This window comes from Sinocyclocheilus anshuiensis, unplaced genomic scaffold, assembly GCF_001515605.1.
Source record: "Sinocyclocheilus anshuiensis isolate Anshui unplaced genomic scaffold, SAMN03320099.WGS_v1.1 scaffold718, whole genome shotgun sequence".
NCBI classification, from domain to species: domain Eukaryota; kingdom Metazoa; phylum Chordata; class Actinopteri; order Cypriniformes; family Cyprinidae; genus Sinocyclocheilus; species Sinocyclocheilus anshuiensis.
In genome coordinates this window covers 383986-394579 of record NW_015546102.1, presented here as the reverse complement: position 1 = coordinate 394579, position 10594 = coordinate 383986, and the positions used below count along the sequence as shown (strand labels likewise).

At 36.1% G+C, this 10594-nt stretch overlaps 2 protein-coding genes and 1 pseudogene across 5 annotated transcripts in view; 1 reads left to right on the top strand and 2 right to left on the bottom strand.

Moving 5' to 3' along the window:
- The first annotated feature begins 330 nt into the window (after positions 1 to 330).
- On the top strand, positions 331 to 2710 carry LOC107700510 (growth arrest and DNA damage-inducible protein GADD45 alpha-like). Its single transcript, XM_016502187.1, has 4 exons — positions 331 to 478; positions 1010 to 1111; positions 1206 to 1422; positions 2081 to 2710. Exons 1-4 carry the CDS (start codon positions 438 to 440, stop codon positions 2192 to 2194), a joined length of 474 nt encoding a protein of 157 aa, XP_016357673.1. The 5' UTR covers positions 331 to 437; the 3' UTR covers positions 2195 to 2710.
- Positions 2711 to 4213: 1503 nt separating this feature from the next.
- On the bottom strand, positions 4214 to 5551 carry LOC107700490 (guanine nucleotide-binding protein G(I)/G(S)/G(O) subunit gamma-12 pseudogene; annotated as a pseudogene).
- Positions 5552 to 5604: 53 nt separating this feature from the next.
- LOC107700509 (guanine nucleotide-binding protein G(I)/G(S)/G(O) subunit gamma-12-like) overlaps positions 5605 to 10594 on the bottom strand; it is an 18784-nt gene continuing 13794 nt past the window's right edge. For 3 of the 4 annotated variants that reach the window (XM_016502184.1, XM_016502183.1, XM_016502185.1), the window contains 2 exons: positions 6788 to 6896; positions 5605 to 5730 (listed from right to left, as the gene is read on the bottom strand). In XM_016502184.1, the coding sequence (XP_016357670.1) occupies positions 5605 to 5730; positions 6788 to 6892 (231 nt within the window). In that variant the 5' untranslated portion in view covers positions 6893 to 6896. Of the gene's footprint in view, positions 5731 to 6787; positions 6897 to 6982; positions 6994 to 10594 lie in introns of those variants that run through there. The other variant, XM_016502182.1, reaches the window with a different exon arrangement.

Below are 10594 nucleotides of genomic sequence, written 5' to 3'. Positions count from 1 at the left end.
TCGCTTATTGCAATTATTTCTGGGGCAATATATCGCACAACAAAAAGTTGTTATCGTGACAGGCCTAGGTAAATCCCCTGCTTCCCTTTGCCCTGACATGCCACTGCAAAGTTTTCCAACAAGGTTAAAACAACGTCACTGGCTACGCCCTGCCCCTGCCAACTTAGACGGACGAATGAGAATGGCCGACTTTTGTGAGTACAGAGTGACAGCCAATCAAAATGTTTTTTACTTATCTTGATTTGCATGTGTCCAATAAGGATTATTATGCAGATATTGCTCTCATCACAGCTCTCGGGGAAATTAAATGTAATGTAACTCCTCGCAGCGTCAGATTTACAGATGACAGTCAGAGAAAGAAGAGCTACGAGAACTGCTGGATTTACTCTGTTTTCAAAGGAAAGTTATTCAAGTCCGTGCTGGATTTTAGGTGCAACATGACGTTTGAAGAACTTAATGGAGATTACTCTATTGAAAGGTAAATATGTCAACATGCATTTATTCGGCAATTAAGCCATATAACATTATTATAGTAATTTTACCAATAAGTGAATAATGTGCGAATCCAGAAAAAAAAAGGTATATTTAAAAGGAACAGTGTTTTTTTTTTTTTTATATAACGAGTTATATTTCTGTTTATTGTGGAACATGTGAAATAAAGACAGGAAACTCATATACCGGGTAAAGTGTCAGCTGCACGAGCTCAGCTCACGAGACCCTTCGCGCGCTGTGACGTGCCTATTAAACAGCCGAACTTTAGCAGGTCTTTAAAGTTTTGCAAAATAAGTTTTGCTTATATTTGATCTGCTCATATTAGAGGAACGCAGGCAAATTACTCACCCAAACACTTAAACTAGCAGTGAGTAACTTACATTACTCAAATTACTGTAATAGTTTTCAACCGACGCAGTTTAAAACCGCACGAGCTGTCACCATTCAAAAACTTCAACGTTCTGGACTTTATTAATGTTTTATTACTTAATAATTTATCCGAATTGTGTTTCTACAGGATGGATTCTGTGATTAAAGCTCTGGAGGAAGTTCTGCGCTCCGCATTACCGCAGGGATGTATTACAGTTGGGGTGTACGAGGCTGCAAAGTCACTCAATGTGTACGTTTAGAGGCTGTCTGTCAGTGTTACTGGCTTTCAATATCATTTCAACAGGTGCAGGGAAACTAACTCAAATCTCAACTCTTCTATTTAGGGACCCTGATAACGTGGTGCTGTGCATCCTGGCCACAGACGACGATGATGTGAAGGATGTGGCGCTTCAGATTCACTTCACTCTCATTCAGGCTTTCTGCTGCGAGAATGACATCAACATCCTGCGCGTCAACAACACGCGTCGCCTTGAGCACATCCTCGGGGGCGCCGGCATGCACGGCAGCGAGCAGATGGATCTGCACTGCATTCTGGTCACTGTAAGTGTCAACAATAATTGTACCTGGGATTAGAATCTAAATAGGAAGCTAATGCCAAAATAGGCCAGTACCCTGCACGTGAGACACTTCTTTTAGTAACTTGTCAGGACATGTCCAGGTGTAACTGCCATTGACTGACACCCAAGTGCACATCCTGCTCTGTACTCATTATGCAAATAGGAGTTTCTTCACTTAATGTTCCAGGCTCCTATTTTCATTTATTTTTCTCCATTGGAATCAAATGAACAGGTGCCTCAGTATTTATCATTCTAATATTCTTTCAAAAGGTTTTATATACTTCATAGGATGCATTTAGTAAGATTTGCATACTCTCAAAATCCCCTCGGACATTTAAATTCATGGTTCTCTACTGCAGTTTGACTTCACTTTTATTCCTACTTATGTAGAGTGACCATAGGTCCTCTTTTTCCTGGACATGTCCTGGCCGGGATTTCTAAATTGTTCAAGGACACATCCAGGAAAAAAAAAATGTGTTTATGGTTTGTTGATAGATTCCGAATTCACAAAAAATATTTGAAATCATATGGGTGCCATCCAAAGACAAGGCTGACTAAAGGACAATGCTCAATGCTTAGAAGGACACTCAGTAGCAAACACAAACAGAATGTAATCCCATCTCTTCTTCTGATGTTCACAGGTTCCACATGCATCCACATGGAAGAACCCAGCTTTGGGAAAAGTGAACCGCTTCTGCAGAGAGAGTCGCTGTATGGATCAATGGGTGCCCATTATTAACCTTCCAGAACGATGAGGACAGCTAAAAACAAGGGAAAACATGGATAAAAAATATCTAGTAAAAATGATAAAAGCTAAAAAAGGTGCTCACAAAAAGGACTGATAGTACAGACTGGTGGAACTAGGGACTAACCTACAGAATGAACTGGAGGAGGAGCACCCTTTTGCAATCTGAGATGATTCAGCAGTTTTTGGCTTTGTTTGTGGGACTTTTTGAGGACGTCACAGGAAGCTAATTGTGAATGGAAGTGAGCGCCTGAGAATCTTGTGAGATAGTTTATTGGTGGGGTGTCATAAAGCACTTCAGTTAATTACAGGATGAAATATTTCTCAGGTAACACAATATCAGAGGTGATATTTTTCAAAGAGGCTGCCCCATCATTTTTAATAGTATGCTATTAGTACTTATTAATGTTGGAAAATAGATTATTTTAAAGGGACTTGCTTCTAAACCACTGAGATGAAAACTATGCATTCACAGTATCCTGTAAGAACTTTTTTTTTACACAATTGTTCTTTTGTGGTCTTTAAATTATTTATATTAATTTAAAGAAGTATTTACGTAAAAACTTTTTATACTATTATATTCAAATGCGAAATGAATTTTGTGTTGTAATAAAAGTATTTTTGAACACAACATGGTAGTCATGCGGGTTACTCTGTTAGAGGTTTCTGGAAATGCAGAGTGGACTAATAGAATTGACCTGACAACACCATACACCTCTCAGATCAGCAGGGTCACGCTGGACTCAGTGGCCTTCGTGACTCCCTATTACAGACCAACAAAAGCCATCCAAGCCTTTCTTTTGTCCTGCTGTAGTTAGCGTGACCATTGCATCTATTCATCAGATTCCTTTTTCAGCCGAAATGAATTGCTCAGGTTCAGTTTACTGTACGCTTGCTTGCGTCAGTGTCAAACTTGCTGTCGTAAATCAAGTTGCTCTTAATTGTGCTATGTTTGTCAAACTGATACTACTCTGTAGGTTAAAAGTCAATGCGTAGCAAGAATGTAACGCATTACACAAGACCAGCTGGAGAACGGAAGTGTTCAGAATGTGCAGCCCAGATCACATGACTGGCACATATTGGGTCAGGTTTCCAGATACCACATACCAGTAAATCAGTTGTGTAACCCACCACTTCCCTATGCAAAGGTGATGAAGCAAGGTTTGAATGATGTTAGACTGATGCAAGGTAGGTAAACTTCAGTCACGTGAACAAGAAAAAACTAGGTACTTGGTCAGGGGGAAAAAAAATAGCATCTCTCAAAGACGAGTTGAATGCAAAACATGGCAGTTAGGGATTACTTACAAATTAGTTTAGCAGATTGTGTAAATGAACCATATGTAATCTTGATCGAAAGTCAGCTAGTCTCTCAGCTAGTGTTAACTGCTCTGTGTAGGCAGTTTTCTGACGTCTTTAAAAATACTATTTTTAGACAGCTGGTGCAACAAGGACCAGGTGATATAACTGCTGTTTTGTCAACTTGCATCACAGTGCACCACTCCTAGAGCTCAGAGTAACACAGCTCACGCCACATTAACTATCCTTTAATAACAATCGTTTGTCACATCTTTAATGGCCTAGAATAATTTTAAGCATCATCCAGAATATAGTATATTCTTTAAAAAATATATTTTTTTACACTACCATTGAAAAGTTGTTGCTATTGTTGTTGTTTTTTTAAATAACAATTCTTTTTTTTTTTGTTTTCAGCAAGGATGCATTAAATTGATCATAATTGACAGTAAAGACATTTATGCAGCATTGCCATCACGGGAATAAATCACAAAAATATATAAATAAATTGTAAAAATACTTCACAAAATTACTGTGTATACTGTATTTTTTAAAATAAATACAACCTTGTTGAGCATAAACTTATTTCAAAATATACAAAAATACAAATTATCTTATTAACCTTTTGAACAGTAGTTTACTTGGTTTCAAACTATTCTATTTAACACCTAAGCCTTGGGGTAAAAACATTGTTTTGTTTCCTTTGTGTGTAATTAAAGGCATAATTCACCCAAAATTAAATATCTGTCATATCTGTCACCCATATGACTTTATTTCTTCTGTGGAACACCAATAGTGATATCTTGCAGAATGGCCAAGTTGCACTTTTACATAAAATGAAAAAATCAGCTTTTACATATAACAAATTTTCATGACATACACTAGTACAGTACAAACTGTTTGACCGTAGATTTCGCAAGAACACATACATATGCGATGCACTTAGTTTTACTATTTCACAATTTTAATAAAATATTTCTTTCAAGGTACAGTACATATAGCACATGTTATGAAGGCTTGCAAAAATACAGAAATTAGAATAGAAAGAAACACCAAAAAGAACAAAAGGAAACTTGTTTCCTCACAGAGATACTGAGGTCACAGGTATTTGGTTGTGAATCTCAAATTCAAAAGCAAAAGGCACTTTAAATCTAAAGAGAACAGAAAAGTTACTCAGTGTCAACAGATAAAATGTCAACATGTCATCTTTTCATTTGTATATATCTGTAATAAGTGAGGACTGCTTTGAACAATCTAAGGCACATGGGTTTGAAAGTGCAGGGTAATCAGTTCTCTTTTCCTATAAACCACACCAGTAACTTGTCTCTAATGGTTTTGCGCATAGTGGTAGCACCTTTAATTGAGAACAAATCAGTATTTGTGGGATGTGAGATTTACTATATTGTTTTATTTACCCAGCATGCACTAAAACAGTGATGATTGCAAAAATCACATTAGATCATAATCCAAATCAAAATATGGATCTTTAAATTCCATTTATTTCAGTCAGTCCCTTTGCTATAACATTATTCATATGTACTGCTAGAGGAATATATAACACACGTTAAGTGAGACTTAATCAGTTAATGTAGTTGCAAGCTCCTTGTATCATAATGTGATGTGCTATTTCCCTATTTCAAACAAAGTGTAACTAAAGGCATCATTCGGTGGAAAGAGGAACTTAAGGCCATTTTAAAACATCTAAACGGCTTGATTTATAGGAAAAGATAAGTGATGTTGGTAAAGATGAGATTTGATTCTAATTATTACCAAAATGGCAATTAATTAGTACTGACTGGAGTTTATTTACAGTAATAAATACTGTAAGAGCTAAATACAGTTAAGACATGGCACAAAGTTATACTAAGGAGCAAGAGCTGAACTTAAGACAAAGTTGAGTAGAAGTAATTAAATAAGATTAATGCTTGTTACACTACAATATAGTGCAGGGCTTTTTGTCCTTGAAGGGGTTTTCTGAGGCAGGGATGCCCATGAGCAGGGGGTCGTATTTGGCGTTTTCTCCACAGTAACGCATGAGGTCAGCTGAGGCCTTGGATACCTGGAATCCAGAAAAATGTGAATGTGAAAAATGTTCTTGCATGTTTTTGTTTTGGTTTTATTTGTTTACTACAATATAGTGCAGGGCTTTTTGTCCTTGAAGGGGTTTTCTGAGGCAGGGATGCCCATGAGCAGGGGGTCGTATTTGGCGTTTTCTCCACAGTAACGCATGAGGTCAGCTGAGGCCTTGGATACCTGGATGAGACGAGCTAGAATGTGAAAAATGTTCTTGCATGTTTTTGTTTTGGTTTTATTTGTTTAACCCTTTAATGCAGTAAATCAGTAAAATTAGGAAATATTACAATTTAAAGTAAACAGACTATTTAAAGGGGTCATATGATGTTGCTAAAAAGAACATTATTTGGTGTATTTGGTGTAATGAAATGTGTTTATGCGGTTTAAGGTTCAAAAAACACATTATTTTCCACATACTGTACATTATCGTTTCTCCTCTATGCCCCGCCTTTCTGAAAAGCGTCGATTTTTACAAAGCTCATCGGTCTGAAAAGCGAGGTGTGCTCTGATTGGCCAGCTATCCAGTGCGTTGTGATTGGCCGAATACCTCAAGCGTGTGACAGAAATTTTACGCCCCTTACCATACTGTGGTAATTACCAGTGATTAAACAGCTGCTCAATGTTTTTATGGAAATCATGATACATTTTTAAAGGATAAATAATACTTTGATAAATAGAAAGTTCAAAAGAGCAGCATTAATTTACAACTGAAATATTTTCACATTATGAATGTCATTTTGATCAATTTAATGTATATATCAAAATAATAACAATAATAATTTCTTTAAAAAAAAAATCGTACTGACCCCAAACTTTTGGAGGGTAGCATAACCATTACCATTTTTTCCCCAAAATGATGTAGCCTTCATATGACTACCACAACATCACAGTCACATACACTCACATGTCCTTAATGTGTCTATACTATACATCATTCACTCAACAACTGAGGAGCATAAGCTCAGAACAATGAGGCCCACGAGCAAAAAGAAATATAAAACCTGTGCTAATTAAAAGAAAACAAGTTGCAAAAAAGATTGAATCCAAGATTTGGTGATAATATAGCATAAGATATTTAAAAGCAATTTTTAAAAGGCTAGTCGTTTTTGATTGGGAGGTATTATCTATTAATATAATTATCTATTTATTTTGTTATAAATTCAAAATACACAATCACATATAAAGAGGACTAGAGGAAAGAAAGATCTTTTAAAGATGCAAGGAAAAGAAAATATACCTTTATCCTCTCAATACTGGCCTCGACTCTCAGTTGCTGTACCATCCTCCTAGCATTTGCCAGGTTGTTTGAGCCCACCATTTTAGAGGACATTTTTGAAACCATATAACTGCAAAAACAAAACAAAAAACACATAAAAACATTATAAACCTACAGACATCATAAAAAAAAAATCACACCACAACATAGCATCACCTGTGCATCACCGGTTTCTCAGCATCAAAGAACAGAACTTGTCAAATCAACATCCTTACAGTAACAAACAGAATCATTACAATAAAAATGTACAGAAATGAACACACAAGACAAGTCTACGCAATAAGAGCATCGGACTGGACTGTTATCAGTTAAAAGGAATGTTCACTAAAATCAGTATTCGGCATTATGTACTGGCCTCTACAGTCCCACACCCCTGATATCCTTACTGACACAAACTTGAAGGTCATGTGCAATAGTTACTGACATACACTCAAATTATTCTTAATGCTCCACAAATAAAATGACGAAACCTTCTCAGGAACTGAAGTAATGCTGGAATTGAAGTGCTTGTACTGTGGAAAACAAGTTATGTCTTGAGCTTGGCTACTAGCATCCACAATTGGATTCATTATAATATTACAGTCCTGTTTAATATGCATCAGTCATGCCTTGCTTACATTTGATATGTATTTTATGCCACTAATACAAATCTACCCTGAAGACCTACAGTAAATCTACGTTTAGATTGTTTTTTGGTTTAATAAGTCTGACAGGATAAGGTAAATGAATAGCTCTCCGTTCAAAGCAGGGATGGGTCATGAAGGTCAAAATGTTTAGATTTTGTTTCTTTTTTTTTTTGTATGTTTCTTCTTCTTCTTCTTCTTTTAAATTATGTTTAATTTGAAATGCAAGAATATGTCCTATGCCATAAGAAGCGCATCTCTAATCAGGGTCAGGTGAACCCAAACCAACGTAATTATAGCAAATTCAAAAGTTCCTGTAATGTATTATCCATTTCCATGTTCCCGCATTCTCTGAACTGGAATACCTCATGAATACCACAATGAGTTAGTAAACACCATCTATTGTGACTCAAAAACACTAACAAAAGAGACAAAAAGTTTATTTTACTGACTTATGGGTAAAGGAAGGGGAAATATTGCAGCATTTTTTCCTCTGGTGGTGTTTTAGGTTACAAAACATTTTTTCACATGGGACATGTCCTACTTTACCTGGCTTGAGGAAGTTTGGCAGTGGCATGGTGTCACACACTTACAAAAACAGGACAGTATTACAGTGCTCTCTATGTGAAAAGATTACATAATCACAAATGCCCTTCCATAATATCCAGACAGCAGTCGACAGACAGTCTGCACTACAAATATCCAGTGTAAGCTATTCAAGTTATAGCTAATAAAAAAAAATGTAAGATGATGTAAGAAAGAAGTGCAATCGCAATTTAACATGCAAATATTACAATGATATTAGATTTTGAAAGCTGAACATTCTATGAATGTACACTACAGTTCAAAAGTTTAGGGTCAGTAAGACAACTTAATGTTTTTGAAAGAAGTCTCTTATGTTCACCAAGGCTGCATTTATTTGATAAAAAAAAAATAGTAAAAATGGCCACATGATCCTTCAGAAATCATTTTAACATTCTGATTTGGTGAAACATTTATTATTATTATCAGTGTTGAAAACAACTGTGCTGCTTAAGATTTTTGTGGAAACCTTAATACACTTTTTCAGGATTCTTTGATGAATAGAAAGTTCAAAAGAACAGTATTTATTAGAAACAGAATTCTTTTGTAACATATAAATATATTTACTGTTACTTTTGATTAAAGTTAAAGTTACGTAATCATAAATGCTTTTCCAGAATATCCAGACCTCAGTCGACAGATAGACCACAGGAGACTCTGTCTGCACTACAACTGTCCAGTTTAACCTATTTAAGTTCAGTTATATCAAAGAAACAGATTTTAAAAAGCATATTTAATGAGAAATAGAAAGGAGTTTTCCAAACATCATTGGTTTTTCCAATTATGTTTATGGCATGAAATACATTTGGAAACAAATCCTTGGGCCATTCCCTATTGCTCTTATACTCATGAAGTCATGAAGGAACATTCTTAAGTAATTTATTATGCCATCTAAATAAAACACCGGAACATTTATGCTAAATACAGTAACAGAACTTACAAAGTACACTGGATGCCATCATTTACAGTACACACTGCTTGAATTTTATGACCATGCCTGATTTTTTTTAAAGATAGGAAGACAGTCTTTAAAGATAAGTGTACTGTATGTCTATGCCTCAATCAAAGAAAATGTGCTGATGACTTTATGTTCTGCATACGGATGTGTAGATGTGTGTAGGGGAGGTACACAAAACATGTTCCTGTCTCAGTGTTACCCTATTAGCCTTGAGGTCACCAACTGCTGCCCCTAGACATGTTCGTTCAGCAGATGTTATCAGTTCCTGCCACTCGCCTAGTCACATGATCTCACACAGTGACACCAGCACGCCCTGATCAACCGGCCGTAGTAATGCAACACATTCTCACTCAGCATGAACTACTGTGACTGCTCAGCACATTTGGACTTGCATCACCTGAAGGCAGCAAAAGAATAGTGTTAAAGTTTTAGGTAAGCTCAGGTTTTAAGCATTAAAGGTGTTGGGAATAAAAGACAGTTCAATATGCAGAAAGTGTAAGAAAGTCAAGAATACTAATTCGATGTTTAGGGCAGTGCTTCTCAACCAGGAGGTTATACGATGCATTAGGAATAGTTCACCCAAAAAATAAATTTTTCTGACAATTTATTAACTCTCAGGCCAGCTAATATGTAAATGAGTTTGTTTCTTCATCTGAACAGTTTTGGAGAAATTTAGCATTACATCACTTTCCCAACAATGGATCATCTACAGTGAATGGGTGCCGTCAGAATGAGAATTTAAACAACTGATAAAAACATCACAATAATCCACAAGTAACCCACAGGACTCCAGTCCATCATTTAATGTCCTGTGAAGTGAAAATCTGCTTGCTTGTAAGAAACAAATCCATCAAGATGTTTTTAACTTCAAACGAGTCCTCTATCCATAATATTGCTTTCGCCACTGAAAAAGTGGTCTTGTCTGACTGAGGAGAGAAATATGCACAGATCAGTTTACCAGCGAAAAAAGTTCAAAACAGTTCTCAACAAATATTTTGGTGGATTTTGATATGAGAAGACAACAAGGAATGGATTTCAAAATCACCTTGATGGATTTGTGTCTTACAAACATGCTTCCCAAGACAATTGATGGACTGAAGTGTGTGTGCACTTGTGGATTATTGTGATGTTTTTATTAGCTGTTTGAACTCCCATTCTGATGATCACACTATGAAATGGTCATTTCATGGTGAATGACTGACAGGTTCAGAGGCGTAAATATTACTGGTCTAATATCTGATAACCATCTCTCTTTCTCCAGGGTCTTTTAACGACTTTATGGAAATTTTATTATAGGTCAGTCAGAGGCCATTTCTACAGAAAGTGGTCTGTTAACCCCCAGGGTCCAGTTCTATAGAAACAGCTCTCAAAACCACTTCACATTTGACAGTGCATGCAGCTCTCCAAAAGTTATTCTATGGAAAGCATCAGCCTAGACATTTTTATCATGATAAGGATGCGAACGTGCGCTCATATCTAATAAACATGCAGTACAGCAGAATTCAGTATGTCCAGAACGAGACAGTCTTGTGCGGTTAGATAAAACATTGCCTAAACATTGATATTCTACACTGTAAAAAATAAAAATAAAAAATAAAAATATTG